At 44.0% G+C, this 24512-nt stretch overlaps 1 protein-coding gene across 2 annotated transcripts in view; it reads left to right on the top strand.

Annotated features, from left to right (window-relative positions):
• The first annotated feature begins 3544 nt into the window (after positions 1 to 3544).
• Positions 3545 to 24512, top strand: part of LOC116942727 (uncharacterized) — a 47265-nt gene continuing 26297 nt past the window's right edge. For both annotated transcript variants that reach the window (XM_032955014.2, XM_032955013.2), the window contains exons 1-7: positions 3545 to 4101; positions 5797 to 6007; positions 8111 to 8239; positions 12472 to 12549; positions 16782 to 16943; positions 17897 to 18001; positions 20596 to 20691. In XM_032955014.2, coding sequence (XP_032810905.1) covers positions 3944 to 4101; positions 5797 to 6007; positions 8111 to 8239; positions 12472 to 12549; positions 16782 to 16943; positions 17897 to 18001; positions 20596 to 20691 — 939 coding nt within the window. In that variant the 5' untranslated portion in view covers positions 3545 to 3943. The remainder of the gene's footprint in view (positions 4102 to 5796; positions 6008 to 8110; positions 8240 to 12471; positions 12550 to 16781; positions 16944 to 17896; positions 18002 to 20595; positions 20692 to 24512) is intronic.

Genomic DNA, 24512 nt, shown 5'->3' with positions numbered 1-24512 from the left:
GAACGAGTAACCACGAGTTGCATTTAATTTGATTAAATGTACATTTTATATAAACCACCGTCATCATTAGCGATGGTTCTCTCCACTGTTGAATGAAGGTTTCCCCAGGTCAACTTCCCTCACAATCAAGTAATCTTGCAATCCATCACTGCTCCGACCAGGAGTATGAGCTGATCTCATCGTTTCATATTCACGATGGTCGTCCCCTGAATTATTTATGTGGAGGGACATTTATGGGAAGGAGATGTATTAACTGCTTGCTCATTTATTTATTGTATACACGATCAAATGCTTATCAATAGTCTACAAAAGCTGAACATAACAATATTTCATGTTCCTTTGTATGTTCTACGATCTGATCGATAGTACCTATGTGTATTCTCGGTTCTTTCGGTAAAGTCACGTAGAAGGGAAATAATAAAAGAATACAAATAATTTTATTGTTTTATTTGTATTATTGTGAGAATTTTATTGATTTATTTATATTATTTCCCTTCTACTTGGTGACTTTACCGAAAGACCAAGAATGTGAATCCCTGCAATCACGAAAGCTTTAAATCGAAAAATAGTACCTATGTGGTTGATATTAGAAACCCAAGTCTAAACCAGCTCGATACATTGACCATTATAATTTCCCTATGATCTCCACGGGGACAATTTACATCTCTTTGATAAGAGGCTAATTAATCTGTGATTCTTCATTCATGCTTTGCCTCCCTGTTTGAATAGAATAATTATTTATAACGGATGCTTTGATTGAGGTGTTTGAGTTCTGTGTAGAAATTGCATCATATAATCAGCCCCACAAATTTTGATCCACTAGCTGGTTATGCAATTTATATCTGTTTCATAAGAGGTGAATTAGTCTGTGACTCTTCATGTGTGTGTTGCCTCCCTGTTTGAATAGAAGAATTTGTAGACATTTAATTACCAGGCCCGCTAATTTTGATCCACTAGCTGATCATGCTTCGGTGTTTGGGAGCTTTTAGGGTTTTCATGCTGCGAAGGGAAGTGGTTAGCACTTCAGATGCGAGACATTATTAATGTTCTTGGGTATATGATTTGTTTGCGGCATATAATTCTTCCACACATTTTTATTACTTTATCTACGTGTTTTATGGCTCCATCTTGCTCTTTGTTTCTCCCTATAATCCTAAGCCCAATGGCAGGCGTTGGCTCAATTTCCCGTTTCATGTTACCCTTCCTTCAGGTCATCAGGTAGCATTTGTCTGCCTCTTGATCTCTCTCCCAACATCGTTGTAGAATGTCCTTCATCAAGCTCTCGGTGGGTGTGCCCGATTCATATCCTGCGTGTTTTCTGGACTGTGATAATGAGACTTCTCTCCTGCAGGACCTGCTCTGGAACCTCCTTATGTATTATTTCTCTCCATCAAACTACTGTACTCACTTCGACGCTATGCATATCCACATATCGAGACTTTCCAACCTCAAGTCTTATTTTCTCAGAGTACAAGTTTACCCTGCGTACACGGGTCTTTGTCAATGGCGGAGCCAGGATTTTCAGGTAGCGGGGGGCAGCCCATCCAGCAATGGAAAATGATTGAGGAGTTGTTAGTAAGCAAGGACTTGTCCCTTGCTTTTTATTCGACGCTTGTGCGGCGATGGCGCAGTCATCGATCGGGGGTCGAATTCGAACCATGTGTAATCGGCCATCAGGGAAGTCGTGTACTGTATACGCAACTGTGCACAATTCTGTGAGTCACTTATAACTGCTTTGTCGTTACTTATTGCCGAATAAGACTATTGTTCTATCATCTCATAGAGTTCCTGGCACGTAATAATATGCTACACAGTGGCAGTGGGTGTCCCAAAATGCCGATTTATTACTAATAAACCCCAATGATTGGATCGAAATGAGGGATTTCGATCGGATCATTGGGAGGGGGGGGGGGCACGTACCCCCCCCCCCCCCAGTGGTCTTCGTGAGTCATTAATATCACCAGCAGCAATGTTATATTGTCGAATACAACTTTTACCAAGACTATCCTGGCCCTAATATGCTTCGAGCAGCTGCCATCTTGCGTCATAATAATTCACAGAGGCTTACATTGGCTGACTTGCTCCAGCTGTTGTTCATCCACCATAACATTTACTCTGTATATCCGCCTCTTCTTGTGATTTTTATTACGCTACTTTTGTGGGATGAACGGTTTGCGATTTATCAATCGTCAAATTCCTCTCCGCTGCATTGATGCTCCAATTTGCTTGGGATTACATTTTGAGTAAAAAAAAACAATACAGTTGCGCGTTTTAATGTCTGTCGCATTTATTTTTTCTAAAAGTTTTTTACAGCCATGCTGGGCATTTTCATTTCCTCTCTGCGACGCACATTGTGCGGTTTCACGTCGCCTGTCCTCCGGTTTGTTTTTCCTTTTTCGTGATGTGCCTCACTCTCAGTTCGCCGCCCGTCATGGTGTCAGCCATTGCGATCTTTAAAGTGATAACTGGCATTTTATCAATTTACTTCTCGAGGGATTTGTTCCTGTATTTATATATTTAAATTGATAGTAATAAAATATGATGAAATAAATCTTTTAAAGTATACCAGTCACTCTCAATAATGCCTGTAAATAAAAAGCAATACAAATTAACCTATACAAGGCGGTCCAGATGTCTTGTGACCCCAATTGAATGCTCTAAAACTTAATGTTTTGGAAAGTAAGGTCTATTGAAAACATAAATAAATACGCAAACGAAAAAAACATGTTAGGTGTCAATTCATTGGAGGTCACAAGACATCTGGGCCACGCTGTGCAATGTTAATTATTCGGCAAATTGTGTTTTGCTCAACTAAAATGCTTGCGTATTATATTTGTGCAGATAGTAAGTCCAGGCTCTTAGGGTCAGCCAAAAGGTCAACAACATTCCGCAACTGCTGATGCTATCATCTCTTCCGCTGCACTTTTACAATGCTGTGGGTATGCACACATAATCACTTGACAAAATAAATGCTATTATGTGCAACTTCTTTTCATGCATTGAATTAATGTAGCGGTGGAGAGGGGGGGTAGTGTGTATTTTTTTGGATGCCCATGAACTCTTTGGCAGATTATTTCCTGTTGTGTTTATGGATGTGGGGTAGGTGTGTACGTGCAATGTTTTTTTTATTTTGTAAGGTTTTTTTTACGTAAGGTATTTAATTGAGTAATTAAATCTAGAACACATGATCCCATTTGATTTGAAGGTATTGATATATTCCCAGAAATGTCAACACAATTGCACACAAAAATGTTAAACAGCGGTAAAGCACATCATCATGATTATATATTTTTTACTGTAGAAATCAATAAAACAATGCTCCTATCTAATCAAATTAATATCTGCCTTAGCATGAGCCGCATGGTTGACTGACTACTTTTGAAAGGGTTTTTTGTTGTTGTAACTCATTTAATATTGAAGATGGCACATTTCTGTTGTGTCGCAGTATGTCATCGCGTGTTAAAAAAAAAAAGTGGTTGCGTTTAATAAGCTGTCACGTGTCTTTTTTGTGCGCGCGTTGTCGCAATTTGATCACGGACCATCTGCCTGTTAAGCCTCGTCGCGAGTTTGAGTACAGCACACCAGTGTGTTTGTGAATCATGCATGAATGAATTGTGGGTGCGTGTGTACGTGCGGGTGGGTTCCAGTGGTCTGCCTCTCACAGGCAGGGCAGAGCGAGTTGGTGCTCATGTCATGTGTCGACATGCACGCGTGCGTTTTTGTGCGCAGGCAAAACCCCTACACCGCCAGGAGCGGTAGTGCCTAAATAGTGGCGATTGTCTTCACGATGGGAACAGCGTGGATCACGATTTGGTGGTAAAAAAAAATAGAAACCGGTCTGTTGGCTTTCTGGCAAGCCACTAAGAATGCTGTCAGACAGTGTGGTTGGGTTGCGCTCACGACTTGCCCACGCGCGGTGTTGTGCGATGACGAAGCCTTAAAGATGGAAGGATCGTACAAATGCAGCTCAGTGGAGCGTCCCAGGGCTCGCGGGAGGGACGATGGTGAATCGTCGAGCCACGGCGGTAGCAGAAGGGACAGACCTCGCTCGACCCCTTCAGTTAACGGCGGCTATAACAGCTGCGTTCGGAGGAGCGACAGGTCAGCATCGTCTGCGACGTGCGCGTGGGTTATTACTTCTGTGCTCAAAAAATGGCTCATCATTGATTAGGAAGTTTATACGAGTGCTGTAGTGGGAATTTGTGTAGTCAAGCGTAAGGGAACGGTGTTCCTTTAAAATAACACAATTGAGGTTTGTTTTTGTTTTACTCAGCAGTTTGCAAGTTTTAAGTGGTGCTATATTAGTTGACTTATCGTTTAATATTTCAATGTAATATAATCTGATACGATCAGAGGTATATTGCACGACTCGAAATGTTCTTGATTGTTATATATATTTTTAAGGTGTACTGTAGATTGTGCTCGCGACTTTCAGGTTGAAATGTATCCATGCAAGTTGCCCGTAGATGCTGTGATGTTTTATCGAAGGCGAACAAGTTGTATGTTTGCCAAAGCAAGACGGGACTTGTCCGAGAAAAGTGTCAATGAATACTGAATGTTAATTGGACGTACACCACTCTTTAACATTCTCTTTTTTGAAGCGCCTTCATTGCATCGCGAGGTCTCGTGAGAATTCCCAGCGCCTTCACATTTTGCGTGCGCAACGTCTTAAAGTAGACTTTAAGACGTGTTTGCAGTGTTTTGTGATTGCTATAGCTTTTAGTTTTGTTTAACATTGTACATCTTGAGCTTGGGAGAGTAATACGTGCGCTGTTTATTTATACCGATAAATAGATGAATATAAGTCCACTTATACTGTAAACTGGTACATTCTTCATATATTTGATAAGTTCATTTTAATCGTGGTAGGTTGGGCAATTCTGAGCGTCTTAAATGTTAAGGGGTCAAACGTAAGACTTGTTTTGATACGCTTTAATTGCGTCCTCTTCGGAGACTGATTATTAATATGTTGTAAATCAATTAATCTAATACTGAAAAACAATACTTTTAACAAGTGATGGTATATCTCACAAAGAGATGTGCAAGTTCATTGACTCAAAATAAATGACTCAATACTCACGGCCCTGTCACCACACCGTGATTAACGGAAATGTCACGTCTAATGACTGTTTAATTGTTCACAAACTACTGCCAAGAACAGATGTAAATAATTATTATATACTCACCTACATCCTTTTTTTGTTAACCCACCGCTGATTAACGGCTTCCCCATACATACACATACAGGGCGGCTGTTTTTATCATACCTCGACACATTGGTCAGTACCACATGGTGAATGGGGTACCCAGGACCAGTTACAGATATCGCTCGCCACTGATGCTAGCTGTGGCTGAAAATTGATCTGAGGTCCCTCGGTTCAAAGCACAGCGCTCTATTCACCGCACCACTGCTCCACAAAACACATTGATACATTTATGGCTCTCACTGTTTAAGTACATCTTTTTTTATTCAGTTTATTCCGATTATTAGGTGAATGGCAAAAATGTATTGTTCATCCAATTTAAAGACATCAACAAATGAAAGTGTCGTAAACACAGGCGGTACATTGCATTGGAAGACTTGGCGTTTCACAGAATTGTCACCTTCACGCTATCATACAACCAGGAATCTCTAGAACTCTTTGCAGCAGAACTTGATGCGCGCTATTTTGAGATCAGCCAGGATGCCTCCGTGCCTGCGCGCGAAATACCGCACGGTGATAAGAGCTGACGGGGAGTGACGAACACGCAATCGGATTGTTCATTCCGATATGTCCCGCTCAATGCGTAACGCAGGCGTGCCAGCTCCGCCAGGAAGATCCGCATTCTGAGCGACTCCTGCTCGGAGGTGGGCAGCTCTGACTCGGGCTCCCACGAGCGCCGGGCCTACGCCCCCTTGCTCCGGGTCCATCGAACGCTGAGCTCTCCCGTGGGCACCATGGACTCAGATGAGCTGGCATGCCTGCACTTCGTGCAAGAACTTCAGGAATGGGTGCACTCGCAGCAGGTGAGTGGAAACGTGGTGGGTGGGTGGTGGGGTGGGTGTTAGACCAAAACAGGAGAACTTCTTCACAATTCTGGCTATTCGCCTGGTGAAGCCGGTTGTTGTAATCATCAGCGAAACGTCACAGTACTCGAATCGTCAATGGTGTGGGTTTACGCTCCAACAACACACCGGTGTGCTGAAGTAGTATCTAATTGGTACATTTTATTTAAATTGACAAACCTTTCTAATTGGCTCCTTACTAATTGGCTGTGTCGGGTGGGGGTGGGTCTAACGACACATTTATATTTACGCCATCAAACCCCAAAAAAATATTTACTGTGGATAATATTGGTGGGAGGCAGTCTATCAGTACAGGGCTATGTGAGAATTAACTCATTTAAATGGCTCTTTGATGATGTGCTGTCAGGGTTGTTACCGTGTGTTGTTGGGCAGGAGCTTTGTAGAGCGAAACGTCGGGCAACGTACTGGACAACTGGCGGTGCAACCTGAAAACAAATCATCAGAGAGCTACACTTCACGACTGCAAAAAAAAACCTATGCAGCGGTACTGAATTTAATTGTTAAGACAATTGTGCTCAGTAGCAAGTTGGCATGAAGATCAGTGGCAGTGCAATGGTTTGTGTGTTTTAGTTATGAACTCGGCCAACTGAGTTTAACTCTTGGCGATGGTTAACATCAGTGTTGAGCGATATCTAAGCCGGACCCGTACCCTTCCTTTACCAAGCCGTACTGGCCAGACATTGGCTGGCCAGTACGGCTTTTTGACTTTCGTCAGCCAGCGATGGATTGACAAAGGGGTGTGATTGATTTGTTATAAAAATGATGAAAAGAAGTGCTCACAATAAATTAAAAGGAAACACAAAAATGGACAACTTCGCATTCAAATGTTATTATTAAAAGGCGAAGATCTCCCATTTAGCCTGTAACATATTGTTGGGGAAAGTGCTGTTAGTGAGCACCTATGAAGGCCGGTAGACCACACGAGGGGTGGGTAGCCAGCACCACGCCCGGCAACCTTTGTCTTCCGAGTGGCGATGTTTAAACACTTCACCAGGTACGGTACTAATTTTGAGGCTGAGTCGACCTAGGGGAGGCCTAGGACCAGTTCATATAATCATCGCTAGTGTTGGCCGTGAGTGGTAATTGAACTCGGGTCGCCAGGTTCGTGGCACAGCGTTATAACCACAACACTACCGCTCCACTCACAAGCACAAACATGCACACAAAAACATACACACACGCACTGGCCAGGTGATGCAGGAGTCCGAGCACTGAGCCGGCACTGTTATGATTACAAAACAATGTTTAACTTGCATTACCCATTGCATGCAAACCTCACAAAAGGCTAGGAAATGTTCACAGAATAAAAAAAAATCTGAAAATTCCACACATTTTTTGTAAGATCATAGAAATGTCACTTTACACTTTAGAAATGCGAAAAATAAGGCATACCTGCTGTGTTAAACCATCTCCTTGTATCATAGATGTGTGGGGGAAGTGGTGGCTGCAGTGATAAGCTGCACTATAACCCAGCAAACCTTCGTTCAATTCCCAGCCACGGCTAACATCAGTGGTGACTTATATCTGAAGCAGTCATGGACCCTCTACCCCCTCACTAACCCACACTGACCGGCAGGGTGAAGTATGGTCAAACAAGAGATGTAGACTTTGCAAATGCTCAATAGGAGCTGTACTTGTGTTTGACCAAAAGCCCAGTTAGTTGGTGGGGTCACTGCCTTCAGGCAAGTGAAAATTGTACGTGTTACAAATGAGCATTATTAGTAATCGAAATATCCATTGGAAATATCTCGAAGTACCATTTGGCACCTCGTGTCATCTCATCAACGCACACACAATGCATGCCGATCGGTAATCAGATTTTTTTGTGTCTCCTGGAAAACCATTTGCAGGTAAACAAAAGCTGCTTGTTGCCACAATGCTGGGCAGTGTCGCACGATGGACATGCGGCGGCTGCAGCTCCTTTTGTGTTTCAGCCCCGGTGTGAGTGCCACGGGCTGCCTTGTACCCTGGGGTGGGGTTGGAGGAAGATGGGGGGGGTGGTTAGGGACAATAGCTGTCAATAATTGAAAGCGTCTCCCGCAGGCCAAGGTGGACCACGCAGGTTGGGGCAAGGACATGCGAGAAGTTGACCTGCACCTGCAGAAGCAAACCGCTCAGCACGCCGCCATCAGCAACTTCAAAAGCAAGCTGGACGAGGCCAAGAAGTACGAGGCAAGTTTTGTTTGTGTGTGTGTATATTTATTTAAAAACAAATTTCGCAAGAAAAATGTTTTTCACCTTGACATGAAACATCGCATTTGTAAGGGTGCCCAGGGCTCAGCTTTCCCGGCTTTTGCGATTCCAGCTCCCGCGGTGTTGAACTTCTTTCACACCGTGCTAATCGGGTGGTGTGGGATATGTAAAGAGCTCTTTGAGAAGTGCCTTGAAATATTAAAGGACTTCAAACCAAGTCGAGATTGCAGAAGATAGCTTCTTTATTTCAACCGCTGTAATACCCGGCCACGGCACCGACGGCCCCAGCACGAGAAGACCCCCTCAACCACGCCCTGCTCTGTCGTTACATGTCCCCATTCAGTTTCGCCACCCACGGCTAATTCCCAATTATCAAAATGCACCCGTCAACCGCCTCTACACCTGTAGCCATTCACGAACTGCCCCACTCGGAAAGGAAGGCACCCCGTGCTCATAAGCAGTACGGTATTGAGGTGCACAGGTGTTTCAATCGGCCCCCTAAAATGCAGTGCTCTTCATTGCAAGGCCCGTGGGCCACTGGCGGCCCCCGGTGGCCTTTAGTGCGGCCCCCGACAATACACGATACGTGATAACACCCCCCGCCCCCCATCATCGTGCTGCTGTCAAACCTCACAATGGTTTCAAATGTTCGACGGCTCTCGCACTAATGATGTCTTTTTGGCGAAATAGGCCACTCCTCTGAAAATTATCAAAGAACACTGGCCTAATGCAAATCTTGACTCCACGTTGTCTGCGCGTGTAACAGCTAAGAACAGGATGCTGAGATGTTGCGAACTCACTTCACTCTGTGGTCGTGAATGATAAATAATATGATGATGATAATATTGTTGACCGTCATATCGCGAGAGTTTAAACAGCTTTAATTTGTGGTGTTGGAAGGATGACATTAATAATGACGAGGTTTTAAAAAGAGGATTGCCACTTATTATCGGCATTAACCAAAATGGAATTCGTAGAACATGTGCTGAGAGGCTCAAGCGGAGGGAGGTTACGTAACACAACGGCAGGAATAATCTGTGGTGCAGAAAACCATGAGATGGGGCACAAAGAATGTGGAATGCGGATGGATGACATCAGAGAATGGTCACCGTCATAGCATTATGAAGAGAGTGAGGGAAAGGGGAGGTTGGCAGAACATGCCAAACGTTAGGATGACGAAGACTTAAACTGATGACAATGATGAGGAGGTTGATGGCGATGAATGTGTGATGTGTTGTGGACGTGTATGCTGTTGGTGTTGTCTTTCTTATGGTGCCAACTGACCTCTCCACTCTGGATGAAACACGATCGGCAGTTGTATGTAGCTGCATCCCTTTGTTCGTTATTAGCCTCTCCCTACTGTTTATGCAGTGATAGCTTTAATTTAAGCTATACCCCAAATGGATCTCCCAAAGTCGTGCTTCAGCTGCGGGAACAGTGGTGTAGTGGTTTGAGCACGGCACTATGGACCCAGCCAACCTGAGTATGATTTCCAGCCAAGGCTAACGTCAGTGGCGAGTGACATCTGAACCAGTCTTGTATCCCCCACTTCATCGAAAACAAAGGCAAATATCGTCTGTATAGCCTTATCAGACTATCGGGCCAAGTGCTGTTAGCAAGCACCTATGAAGGCCAGCACGGCACGCGAGGGAGTTGGGTGGCCAGCACCACGCTCGGCAGCCTTTTTCTTCCGAGTGGCGATGTTTACACACTTCACCAGGCTGAGTCGACCTAGGAGAGGCCCAGTTCAGATAATCGTCAATGGTGTTGGCCGTGAATGGGAATCAAACCCGGGTTGCCGGGTTCATAGCGCAACACGCTAACCGCTATACTGCCACTCCCCACTTCACCAACTTGCACTTGCTGACCAACCTCTTACTCAATGCTGGCTTACACGACAAAACATCCCTATGTTTTTGTTGCAACCTCGTAGTTACTGCGGTGATTTTTTTTTATGTAAGCTCTACCCCAAATCACCCTTCTCAAAGTCCTGGCTCAGCTATGCGGTGGGTGCAGGGCGTAGGATGTTGAGACAGAGGGGATTTGCATTGCATGGCTTAACTTTGACAATGTTGCATTCACGCCCCAGGCCAAAATATTGTTGTCGGTGGAGAAAAAAATACGTTTGGCAGCGCAAAGCCTGAAATAGTTTAATGCTCTGATAACACAAACATGTGTGCGTGTTGTTCGGGCAAGATCACAGCTTCCTTAGTGAAAAAGCGCATCCGTATTCGGATGCACTTTTTACGGTTACGTGCAAAGCCCCATTGATCATGACACGTGCTATCGAAAAATGCACGTGATGAACGAATCCTATTTTACTCTTTTACTCTTTTACTCTAGCACGTATGTATAGCTCTCCGATGCGCTTTCGGATCATACTGTCGTTTGGTGCGATGTCCGACGTTTCATGTCGTGAAGAAGCTCCCAGCATGTGGAGTGAAACGTCGGGCATCATGTCAAACAACATGCGGTACGTGCCTGGAAACACGTCGGAGGTCTGTACAGCTTTCACTGTGCTGAAAGAAATAAAGTGAGCGTAACTCACATTTTTTTCTGAATAAAGGAACCTCCAGTATGAAACACATTCAACTTGGGTACGATGCTTCATTCCGCTAATGTTTTCGAAAAGGGGGGATTTGTACGCCTCAGGAAATGCTTGAGCAATGCATCTAGTAGAAGCCCTATTACGTATAAGATCTAGAACCCCGGCCTTAAATGTTTGCTCAATTAGAGCTTTCAACTTTTTCAGGCCTGCATGATAGTGGCATATCAATGTGAGACATTTTAACCTCCAAAGGTTGGCAAAAGCTAATTTTCCAGCTTTAAAAGTCAAATGCATTAGAGCTATCATTGCTTATCTGATAAATGATGAACACTATGATGATACAGCATATTCCTAAATCCACTTTGTATGGAATGACATTTCCTTAATAAGCAATGTATAGCCAAATTCTGTACATTGCCCTTAATATTTGGCTATATTAATTTCATTATTGTTGACAATTTTATTGTTTCCCTATATATTTGCATCATCTGAAAATGTGTGTTTATTGACATTTAAAATAGGATGAAATGTGTATAGATTTAATGTGAATGTTAAGAAACATATATTGTGCATTGCCATCTGCTAAATGTCCAAACTAGTTAGTATGTATTATAATGATTTACTCAATGATACGATGGCTGTGTACAAATGGGTATAATGATTGTGCAGTGGTTAGCTCACTGCACGATGAACCCGGCGACCTTAGTTCGATTCCTAGCCATGGCTAACATCAGTGGCGAGTGATATCTGATTCGCTCCTGGTTCTCCCCCCCTTCACCAACTCTAGCTGATCAATGTCATGAACAAAAAAACTATTTAAACTATGTTTTGGTTTACCAGGTAAAGCCCGCTGAGCTATATAGCTTTTTTTCAGAATCCATGGCCACAAATGATATTTTAACGAAGTGGCTTATGTGGAAATGTATAGCAGCCAAAGACTCGCACGTTGCGAGTCTTTAGCTTAAGTGCACGTTGATTCTAAATGTGGAGGGAAAAATTGGAGGACACGGAGACAAATCCATGCAACTACGATGGGAAACATTCAAATTCCAAATATACAGGCATCAGAGTTGGGAACGAACCCATGTCCACCTGCATACCAGGCAAGGGAGTTAACATCTCGCCACCGCGGCGCACCAATCAGTCCCCTTGACCGATACAGTGTGGGGGAGGCCTTCATCCAGCTGTGAATTGAAAACGGGGCGAACATCTACATTTACCTTTTAATAACGACATAACAACTTCACTCAGGAAAGCCTTCCTGAGACTTATGGAATTTTAGGGCCGTATATTATGATTATTTGTGATGGGCAATGCAATTGCCGTTTTAGAAGGGCTAAGTAAGAAATATCCTTTCATGTTATTCTTAGCTCTTTCGGTAAAGTCACGTTGAAGGGAAACAATACAATAATAAAATATATATAAAACAATAAAAATTCTCACGACGTTTCGACCATAACACAAATGGTCGTCATCATATGTTATGGTCGAAACGTCGTGAGAATTTTTATTGTTTTATATATATTTTATTATTTTATTGTTTCCCTTCAGCGTGACTTTACCGAAAGAGCTAAGAATATGAATTACTGCAGTCACGAAAGCTTTAAATCAAAATGTATCCTTTCATGTTGTTAACATGTAATAATTGTTTTTTTATCACCAGAATGATATCTCGCAATACCACAAGATGCACTATGGTGAACACCTTGGCGTGCTGTACCAACACTACCAGATTCTGCTCGTAAGTCTCTGCTTAACAATAAACTCTGAAAACACATTGTGGTATTGAACATGTCTAACATTACGGTATAGTAATACCCCGATTTACGTCACTCCCTTTTACGTCATTTCACAATACGTCATCCATGGGCGGAGTTTGGGGCACATTTATTAATTTATTTTCAGTTCAGTACAATTGTAAATATGACTCTGACGCAATTGTCTTGGGGAGGTTTTCTTTATTAAGGAGACACGTGCTCACACTCGGACAGGCGGAGACCACACTGCAAAAAGCCCTGAGTCTCCCACGCATTTCCCTTATATACGGTCCGTGGACACGCCCCCATTCCCGAACCTTCTTGCTGGTTGTAGACGGCTCCTTCTACAAGCAGACTCGACTGCCCTCTTACATCACCTGGCCACGGTCCTATTCTCGATCATTCCCGTGGCCACCAGCCCATTCGCACTGCAGGCTGACTACCCTGTCATTACCTCCCGTGGCCACTAGTCCATTCGCACTGCAGGCTGACGACCCTGTCATTACCTCCCGTGGCCACTAGTCCATTCGCACTGCAGGCTGACTCCCCTGTCATTACCTCCCGTGGCCACTAGTCCACTCACACCGTAGGTTGACTTGACTGTCATTACACAATTAAGATGTCAAAATAACTAATTATATGCACCCGCGATCCTAATGTGAGGTACAAAGCGAATCCTTGCCCCCACCCCCCAAGGTATATAAGTCAGATTGCGTCTATGAAGTCGTAACTTTATTAAGACCGCTACCCCATTCGCGTTGCTTCAACCCCCCACACATTTTTGTTGCTCACGGCATCGTCCATCCTTTCTCGTAATCCGTCGCCTCTTAGCCTTCGCCTCCACCACCACCATCCACCCACTCACCACCCACTACTACCATCACTACTACCATCACCGACTACTACCACTACCCGGTCAATCGCTTCGATTGACATTTCAATATTCGTCGTCGCACCTTTCAGGAACGCATCCCCCAATGTAAACCGGGGCTGCACTAAATTACCGTGCCAGTTGTATCAATCTGCTAGGACAGCGGTCGGCAACCTACGGCTCCGGAGGAGCATGCGGCCCTTTAAGGACCACTGCATCGTGACAATTATTGATTTATAATGGACCAAACCGGTCTCTTCCTATCCATCATGTGCATTCGAAAAAAATGGCTCTTCTCATTACTTTGGCTGCCGGACCACACCTGCGCTAGGCTTCTTCATTAAAAAGTGAGGGAGCTAATGATTCAGCCCAGTTGTGATGTAAAAGACTTGATGCGATTCAATACATTTTATTGATATTGCGGTGGCTGTAGCAGTCCTGGTGTCCGGGTCCTGTGAAACCATTACTTGCAACTTACAGCATACACATCGAAACGTCATGATAATTTGCACGCGTGGTGTGCAGCTTGCATCGTGAGTTAAGAATCAAATATTAATCTATGCATCAGTTTATCCCTACGGATTAAGTTAAGGCTGTTTTTGTTTAAATGAACTGGATAGTCAGCTGTGCTTATGACCTTATATAATCCAAAATGTAGCATTTATTCTTATGAGATCAGTGCGACCCTTTCAAGAGTAGCATATTGATATCAACTTGGAAACCCTCTCGAGTAGATTAACATCCGCTTTGAACACAGGGCATCGGCATAACCATGGGTTGTCGCATGGAGTCAACATTGGGAGCGACCAAATCTTCCAGGGGGTCTCGGTGCCCCCCCCCCCAGAAAAAAAATCTAAATTTGAAAACGAATTTCCTGTCTAAAATATAAAAAAATCACTAACACATAAGATGGACTTTATATTTATTTTTTACAATAATGTCTAATAGTGTATTGTATTACATTGCTCTGTTTTTTTCTTTTTACCTTTTCTTGTTTCATTGTATGTAATGGCAGAGATTATGGATTAATAAAGTACAACCATAACCACAATCATATAAACAGAAATCTATTTTATAGCAATATATTGGGAGGGACATTTTGAGCATATTTTAACATTGGGGGGGATGTGTCCCCCCAATATATATTATAATTACGGCCTTGGGTTGTCGTGACCTTGCAATGTTGCATTCTGTGGCATTTTTGACCGCATTTCGCAAGTTTCCAGTTTGACCACCGTTGCGTTACTGACTGCATGGGCAGTGCAAACAGGATTAGGATGAGGGTCAAGTCGGAACACGTTAGCACTACGTTCACGTGCACGTGTCTAAATATATTCGGCGTGGAATGATGCCTCTGTTGATATAGATACTTTTTTTAAGGTCGCAATGCAGTGCAGTTTAACGTGCATCGGATTGTGTGTGCGTGTATGTGTTGAGACTCGATCTTCTTCATTGTTTAAATTGTGTATGGGAATGCATTCGTGTCACCAACGGCTGTTAAATTCCCAAGTAGACAATCAGTTTCGTAATATAACACAGCATGCACTACTGTATAAGCAGTGGGGGGATCATCGGTAGGCTTGTTTATCACAACAGTAGAGCTATTAGCCTAGTGACCCGAGTTTGATTCATGGCCATGGCTAAAATTAGTACCGAGTGATATCCGTACCCGTCTTTGCTCCACCCACCCCTTTCACGAACCCACATTGACCAGCGTGGTGAGGTATGGTCAAACAGCCTGCAAGGCCAACAGGGTGGCCTTCATTTAGTAGTGGACTGACCAAACACTTTATACAATAATAACACACAAGCATGTGCAAGTACAAGTAAAACACAAAACAATCCTGGATAGATATCTCCTAAAGAATCGTTGTCATTATTATTTATACGAATATTTCATACAATGATTCCTATTTAAAGCAGCCTTCCTTCAAATATGCGTCACCATAATTTTCCCGGGCTTACTCAAGCATTGCAACTTGCTTTCACACGCACGCTGGATATCCGCTGTGTGCTTGTGTGTTGTGTGTGTGTGCGCAAGCGCGGTGTGTACAAACGTGTACCGATAAGACTGTAATGCAAGGCATTTACGCAGGAATCCTGATTCATTGGTGGCGGGTTTCGTCATTTTTTGTGGTGAGAATCTTGTCTCGCAGACTATTCCGGCATCAGCCGGTGGGGTAGTTATGTTTGCTGCATTCCACTCTATCCATGTTATTGTTGCTTCTGTGATGAACGGTAACCTCTCGCACAGTTTGTGCTAGTGGCATGATGGAGCGAACGAGCACAGTTAAAAAAAGTGAGACGGTGTTTTTTGTTGTATGTTGTTAGTTTTGTTAGGCAGCTGCATCCCATGGGGCTCTGGCCAATACCTTTTGATCTGACTGCCTTTCAATTACAGCAGACGGGTAGTTGTTTGGCACACCTGGCGCGTGGAATTTTAAATGGCCCTCCCACTTAGATTACTCTGTGGGTGGGTGCAGTGTCTTTTTTCTTAAACCAGTCTTCACGTTGCCATTGCTTTAGAACTGTCCCGCTAACCTGGCATTACACCCACAACATTTACGTACGGATCCCTTCTATCCACATGACCTAAACCGTCTGGCTAATAAATGTTTTTGTGTGTGTGTGAAACGGGCTCAAGTCGTGGGTGTTGTTCATCGTGTCACGCGCTTCAAGCGTGTTCCAATGCATGGCACGTTCGACAGCCACGTCGTTACTGATACAGCTGACACACTTGAAGTGTCTTAATAACTGTTGTGGTGGGGTGGTGTTACAGTGATGAGTGCGCTTCGCTGTGAACCCAGCCGCCAGAGTTAGATGCCCAACCGTGGCTAGCTAATAACAGTGACTCGGGATATCCGAACCTGTCCTGGCCACCGCCCCCTGCACTGAGCGGTGTGGTGAAGTATGGCGAAACAACCCCCGTGACTTTCTATGTATGTATGTTGAACTTATTTCGCACCGTACGTAGCCAACTGTGGTAATCGGAGGTATGGTGGAAGGACACAAAGCAGTTATAAAGAAATTAGTTTTGTCAATCGAGATGATTTAAAAGTGCATAGCTCCAGTGGCTTCCTAATATTGGAAGGAAGAGCGTTCCAGACGGCCGCAGAAGCGAACCCGAAAGCCCGCGATGCGGTGACTGTCTTTGTTCAATGGCAAGTAAAAATGTGCTGCTGCGAGGATGACCGGAGGATGACCGGAGTTCGCGTGATGAATCCTTTGTGCAACAGCTGTACCTTTTTGCCCACTTTTGGAGATACCCACAAAAGTCACAATCTCCGCCACCAGCAGCCAGACTGCGCGACGTTGCCCACTCTCTCTCTCTCTGTAACTTGCCAGGTCTCGTCCGAGCGGCGGCTCCAGAATCTGGAGTGTTTGAGGGTACTGGTCACGCACGCCACGGAGCAGTTGATGCGTCTCAACGAACAGGAGGAGGCGGAGCTGTCGTTCGACTGGAGCGACCAAAACCCCGACATGGGCGCCAAGAGAGATGCCCACGCTGTCAGTGACACGGGGGGACACGTGGGGAAGTAGAGAGATGCATTTGCAGTCTGTTCTCTAAAAACGAGTGTTTTCATGAACGCCAATTGTATATAACGCATAAATGTATTAGGGAACACATTTTATATATGCATAAAACACGGTTTCGAAATGGTATAACGCGATTGAGTGAACGGAACTACTTCGCGCGAGGATGAATGAGTGGATTGTGCGTTTGACTCGGCGTAGCATCGCACAAGGTGGGATGCTGCTGAATGCTTCTAGATGCTACCCATGCGCGCCTCAGTCTTTGTTCAGGCTGCGTATGCATCTCACGTGTTATCGCGGGCTGTGCTTGACCCTCGATTGTTTATTATAACGAGATTATTCCACGCGGTGTTCTTCGGGAACACAGCTACTGCATTATAGGAGAACAGACTGCCTTTCTAAAGGGGTTAAAATGTACATCGCCCTGATGGTGGGATGCACTGCTTATGAAGCACAGCTTTGCCTCGGCTCTCCCACGTGTTTTCTTCCTGTAGCACAACCAACTGTGCCCGGCGCAGTCTCCGACGTTTCGCTCCATGTGCCAGGAGCTTCTTCCGTTCCTACAGAGCTAAACGTCAGACAGTATGCCAAATGGCAAGTGGTACAACCTGAAAAAAAACATCATCAGAGGGCTATACAACAAAAAACCTACGCGCAGTGCCTCGCATAGAAATTGTAAATGAACGATATGTTTATTTTTTATTGACAATGTTTTTGTAAGCTAAATCTGAATGGGAAAAAGTCAAATTATTATTTTGTAACAATGGGGATATCCGGCCAACAGAACTGAAAACTGTGCACAACCAAATGTGGCTGCTCCTCCTGCAGGCTTATTGACGGCTGTAATCGTCAACCGCTGCCGCAGTATACATCCTCAGAAAGTGGGGCATTTAGGCTCATGCAACTTTAATGTTTCTCGGACGAAGGTGCTGATGAAGGACTTGGAGAAAATGGAACTGACGTTGAATCAAATCCACAAGCACGGAGAGCACTGGCTTCAGCAGGGCCACCCAGCTGGGAAGACCATCGAGGTGAGCTATGATGCGTGTATGTATGTTGAACTTCTCTCGCACCGTACGTAGCCACTCGTGCTCATCGGAGGTGTTAATGATGCGGAGAAAGTGCAACTGGAAAAGTGAACCGATGACCATTGGACACAGCTGCATCAAGGGGACACGAGGACTTTCACGACAGCGTGGAATTTTGGAATGGAACTTGGCAAGAACGTATCATGGATGCAATCAGGATAGGTGGGGTGGGTAAGGCAGGATCGTTGGAGTGACACTCAGAGGTTGGCGATTAAGAGGTAGACCTGAAATGAGGTTGCAGGATACTATGAGAGCAAAATTTCAAGGTTGGGTGTCAACTTTACAACAACTTGAGTTTTCAGGTCCATATGGCGTACAGCCGTTTCAATACGGGCAAAAAATATATATTTGTTTGTGTTTCTCCCTTGCAATGGGACTTTGTAGGATGAACGTTGATATTTATAAGGACACGGGGTGACCAATAAGGTCTGAATTGGTCTGTAACAAGGTAGACACTGATAAGGGGTTGACAGGTATGAGATAGCAACATGCAACAAAATTATTGGTGACGATACCACAATGAAGTATCTCCCTGCATCATTCGTTTAATGAACTGCAACACATTAACACAACCCCCCTTAGGATAGGGTACAGGAGTATTAATAATGACAGATCTTTGTATATCCGTGAATAGATGAAGGCTTGCCCCACTCTGTGTCAGTCATGGCGGTTGTTTGGTTATACATCACCATGTTGGTCAGTGGGGATTAAATTCAAACTTTTTCGATTTAAAGCTTTCGTGACTGCAGGGATTCATATTATTGGTTCTTTCGGTAAAGTCACGTAGAAGGGAAATAATAAAATAATAGTAAAACATAATAAAATAAAAACCTACATAATACACGAGCTTAATATGACTTTGAGACCCCCCCCCACCACCACCTACACATTCTAAAAGGAGTGACTAACCCCATATCTGCATTTGTCATCAATATGCTAAATTCTTCTGTTGATATGTAAACTCCTTTGTCAAGGCTCTCTCCTCCACCCACCCAGCTTAAAATACGCTACCAAGCTTAGCAGTGTTCATTAGGACGCAGTCTTTCCGACAGCTCTGTTCTTCACCTGAGGATGGCTGCTTGCGTTGTGGCCGAAACGTCGTGATAATCTTATTTTATTATGTTTTATTTTTTATTATTTTATTATTTCCCTTCTACGTGACTTTACCTAAAGAACCAAAAATATAAATTCAAATTTTTAAACTAAATTTTTTTATTTATCCAGGTAAGGCCCAATGAGCTATGTACAGTAGCTCTTTTTCAGAAGCAACCTGGCCACAAATGATAGCTAAACAAAGTGGTTTATCACGTGGAAATTTACACCAGCCAAATACTCTATATGCAGGTTGATTCTAAATGCGGAGGGAAGAACCGTAGGACCCGGAGAAAAATCCACTCGACCATGGGGAAAGAGACACGCAAACTACAAATATACAGCAGCAGGCGTCAGGGTCAGGATCAAACCTACGACCTCCTGTATACCGAGCGAGATAGTTAACATCTCGCCACCCTGGATTAGCGGAGGGACAACCCAGAATCGGTTTAGATGTACCTCGCTACTAACATTAATCATGGATGAGAAGTCCACTTGGATCTCGCGGTTCACAAAGCATGGTGCTAACCACTATACCACAACTCATCTCCATAACAGTGTTAGTGGTGTACAATATGAGTACCTCCAGGCTGGGATTGATCGTTTGGAATTAAATTTGCAGGATTGACGTGTAATCCTCCACGACCACAGTACAACATCATATATCCAAATGTCACATATACGCTCTGAACAATTATCTGGCACACCCAGTACAGTATTTGTGGACGGTGCAACTGTCATTTCATATAAATACGTTCACAACTCTGACCTTTCCATGCACAGTCGTGTGTCCTTAATCTCGCGTACATTCACTCACTTCTAAAGTATAAAGGAGCAGTTTCTTGCATTGAAAGCAGTTTGCTATTTATTTCTGTCCAGTAACCTACTTGTGCGTGGTTTAACAAGCATTTTTAATCGATTTTCACATATCCAAAACTTTTTAACGTATCTGCCTACAGCTCGGTCCGCCGGCAGTCGGATAACCCAACATGGAGTCCGATATTTCGAAGCCACTGGAGCTTATACACTTTCAAATCTAGATTGAAAACACATTTTTTTAGAACTGTTTTTTTGCGTGTGTTTCGTTTGTTGTCCTCACACACACCTCCGATTAGCACAGATGGGCTACATGCAGCGCGAAAGAAGTTCAACGCACATGCGTACAATAGTTGCGTCAATGTGCACTGCCGTTTTACCTTAAGGCTTAACCCGTCACCGAGAGGCCGACGTGAGTGCATCAACGCTGCTTTGCGTGAATTTAGGGCATGGAGTTCCACACAAAAACTGTGCCGCAGTGAGTGGGCTGTGAAGTCGTCTGCCTCCTGTCGGGCAAACCCCCTCTGTGATACACATGTCAGCTGCTATTGCGTGGAGTTGTGTTGTGTCGTCGTGTGAGGATTGTGCACGCTACCATTGTGTGACCCGCTTGGCCTGTGCCCTACCAGGCCCTCCTGGCGGTGCTGCAGGTGCAGTGGGGCTGGGTGCTGCAGCTGTGCCTCTGCGTGGGGAAGCATCTCCTGGAGAACACCGCTTACTTTCAGGTGGCGCCTTGCACCAGGGCACTCCCATGTGTGTTTCCTCTTACGCAAGAGGGCGTCGATTCTATCCCGACCCAGACGACGCCTGTTGTATGTTTTGGGTTTGTGTGTTCTCTCTTTCCCCGTGATCAAGTGGAATTTCCTCCAGTTTTTCGCAACCACGTTTCGAATCAATGTGCATTCCGAGTATTTGGCTGCAATAAATTTCCACGTGATAAGCCACTTCTTCACTGAGCTATCATTTGTGGTCAGGACGCTTTTCAAAAATAGAGCTATACAGTTCAGTAGGCCTTACCTGCTAAAATAAAACTTGTTTAGTTTAAGTTTAGTTTACCAACAATTTTTGTAATCGCAAAGTATAATCACGGCTCCAAGAGAAAGCACCAGACTAAATATGCAATGCAAGACTCGGTCCGTGTCTGTGTAGAGTCACTCACAGAGAGATATACACACGCTAAATAATGTCCACGTCTGCCCGACGTTGCAGGAAGTACCCTGCAACCAGGATTGTTCTCGTGAGTCGTACCCATTCACGGTTTTGTTCCACCGTTTTACACTCACCGGGCCGTCATCATCGTTTCTCCGCAACAGCTATCGATTATTCATAGAAGCGTGAAAAGGCTGCGTACGTTGACATCGAAAGTCAGCGAATTACGGCCATAATTCAGATGGCAATAAACTGTCCACATTTCCGAATGACAAAGGAAATGCTCATGAAATACTATAGTGTCTCTCAGACGTTGGGATAGCGTGTGTCAAAGCTACGGCAATTGTATTTATGTCGCATCTTTTTATAACATAAGAGAAATGCCCTCAAAATGACACCCCATGTATATATAATTATTAGGATGCTTTTTCAAGTTTGCCTAATGTTCAACTATTTAAACTTTTTTTATTCTACCAGGTAAGGCCCACTGATCTATATAGCTCTTTTTAAGATGCGACCTCGCCAGAAAAGATAGTTCAACGAAGTGGCTTATCACATGGAAATGTATAGCACCCAAATACTCTAAACATATGTTTCGTAAATGTGGAGGGAAAACCCGAAGGACTCGAGAAAAATCTACGCCACCACGGGGAGAACAGGAAAACCCCAAATATACAGGCGTCAGGGTCAGGATTGAACCCACGACATCCTGTATGCCAAGCGAGGTAGTCAATATCTCACCACGACGGCCAGATGTTGGAACTGCTCACGGGCAACGTGACACAATTGCTCCCTTATTTATTCATATAAAGAGCTTAGTACCAGTTCAAAAAATACGTGTAATGTAATAAGCATTGGCCAAACATGGCATTATGCTCATACTCATGTTTGATTCCCTGTGGCGTTCTTGTGCCTCGTTCGATGTTGTCAAGCATTTTGTGACCTTAAGCATTTTGTGATGTGCAGCATTTAGAGATGCAAGTTTCATGAATGACGATTTGTAAAGTAAAATGATTACAGTAGAACCCCTCTTAACGACCACCCCTGTTCACGACTAATAGCTCAATGACATGCCTCCATAGAGCCCAATATGTAGTGTATAGTAGTGTAGTGTATAGTAGTGTAGTGTATAGTAGTGTATAGTAGTGTATAGTAGTGTAGTGTATAACAGTGTAGTGTATAGCAGTGTAGTGTATAGCAGTGTAGTGTATAGTAGTGTAGTGTATAGTAGTGTAGTGTATAGTAGTGTATAGTAGTGTAGTGTATAGTAGTGTATAGTAGTGTAGTGTATAGTGGTGTATTCTAGATTTAAAGCTTTCGTGACTGCAAGGATCCATACTCTTTGGTTCTATTCGGTAAAGTCACGTAGGTAAAAAATAAAACAACAATAATCACGACGTTTCGGCCACAACACAAGCGGCCTTCATCAGGTGAAGGGATCAGGCTGTCTCGAGGACAGCGCTGGAGTGAAACACAGCCACACTCAGACCGCGAACTTTAAGCTGTGTGCGAGGAAACAAGGTGCCTTGACAAAGGAATTAGCATAAAAATTAGCATTTGATTGGCCAACTTAGCATAGAGGTGGTGTACATCCAGGTGCACATGCCGGTTGGCGCGGGGGGGTGAGGGGGAGTTTACCTATTGATGGTGTGAAAAGGGAATTTAAGAGGTGCGAAAGTTTGGGGTACCACTACTTGAAAAATATACTGTACCATTGAAAATTAGTTTAATGTTTGGTTCGATTTAGAACATCTTTCCAATGGTTGCTTAATTTGAAACCATCTTCTCGGTTGAAATTGTGTTTGTGCTTGTAGATCTGAATTGCCTCGTGAACAAATCTCTGATAAAAACCCGTGGGTTTGCAAAGAACCTTGGTATCGGAGAAAATTATATCGTGATCACCCACAGCGTTGTAACAATGATCAGCTACGGCAGAAGAATTCGTTTTGCCGTGTTTCAAATCTGATTTGTGCTCGCGAATTCGGTCAGAGACATGTCGCTTTGTCTCCCCGATATAGCAATCACCGCAGGTACAACTCAATTTGTAAACCCCGGGGTACTGTAAGTCAGGAATGACATCCTTCACGGATGGGATCAGATCACGAATTTTGTGTACTGTATTGAACCGGACCTGGATCTTGTGTTTGTTTAGAATTTTGGAAATCCTTTTAGTAACGCCTGCTATATATGGTAGTGTGATGGTTTTGACCGGAGTATCCAGTGGTTGTTTCTGTATGGAGGGAGAAACAGCTTGGCGGATGGTACGGTCAGAGTATCCATTCCTTTTGAGGGCCAGGTGTACATGTTTGAATTCACTGGTCAGGTGGTGTTGGTCCGAAATGCAATGAGCCCTATGGTATAAAGTTTTGATGAGAGAATTATTCTGGGCTGGGTGGTGGTGGGAATCAGGCTTCAAGTAGGAATCCGTGTGGGTGGGTTTCCTGTAGACAGAATGCCCCAATGAGCCATCAGGTCTCCTCTCAAACAGAACATCCAAGAATGGTAGCTTGCCATCTTTCTCCACCTCCATGATGAATTTGATGGCGGGATGTCTGGAATTGATGTGGTGTAGGAAAAGGTTCAGAGCTGGGAGGCCATGTGGCCAAATGACGAAAGTGTCATCCACATATCTCTTCCACAGGAAAAGTCTGAGGGTGGAAGTCTGGATGACGTCTGATTCAAATTTCTCCATGAAAATATTGGCTATCACTGGTGACAAGGGGGATCCCATGGGGGTACCCTCATTTTGTTTGTAGAAGGAGCCATTCCAAGTAAAGTAGGTATTGTTGAGGCAGTGCCTAACCAGCACAGGTATATTGGGGTCTAGTCCATGTTGGACCAAATTTTCAATTATTTCAATGGTATCAGGCACTGGGACCTTGGTGAACAAAGAGACCACATCGAAGCTGACAAGGATATCGTCAGGGGACAGTACAACGTCTTTGGCCATAGAGACCAATTGGGCTGAGTTAAGTACTGCTGAGGCGGTCTTGCCAGTGAAAGGCAGCAAGGTATCTGACAGAAAACGGGCCAGTCTATAGGTAGGGGAGTTGATCGTGGATACGGTGGGTCGTAGTGGGGTGTGCCTTCTTTATGAATCTTGGGAAGACCATAGAATCCAGGGGTCTTGCAGCAGAAGGTTTTAGTGAGGGACGTTTAGTTGGGTCGATTAGCGAGGTCGAACTTGTGATGATCTTGTTGGTTTTTATTTCAACCGAGAAGATGGTTTCAAATTAAGCAACCATTTGAAAGATGTTCTAAATCGAACCAAACATTAAACTAATTTTCAATGGTACAGTATATTTTTCAAGTAGTGGTACCCCAAACTTTCGCAGCTCTTAAATTCCCTTTTCACACCATCAATAGGTAAAATCCCCCTCCCCCCCCCCGCGCCAAC

This window comes from Petromyzon marinus, chromosome 15, assembly GCF_048934315.1.
Source record: "Petromyzon marinus isolate PM22_M1 ecotype Great Lakes invasive population chromosome 15, UKy_Petmar_22M1.pri1.0, whole genome shotgun sequence".
Taxonomy (NCBI): Eukaryota; Metazoa; Chordata; class Hyperoartia; order Petromyzontiformes; family Petromyzontidae; genus Petromyzon; species Petromyzon marinus.
Note: the sequence above shows the minus strand (reverse complement) of the source record. Positions and strands in the feature narration are given on the sequence as shown.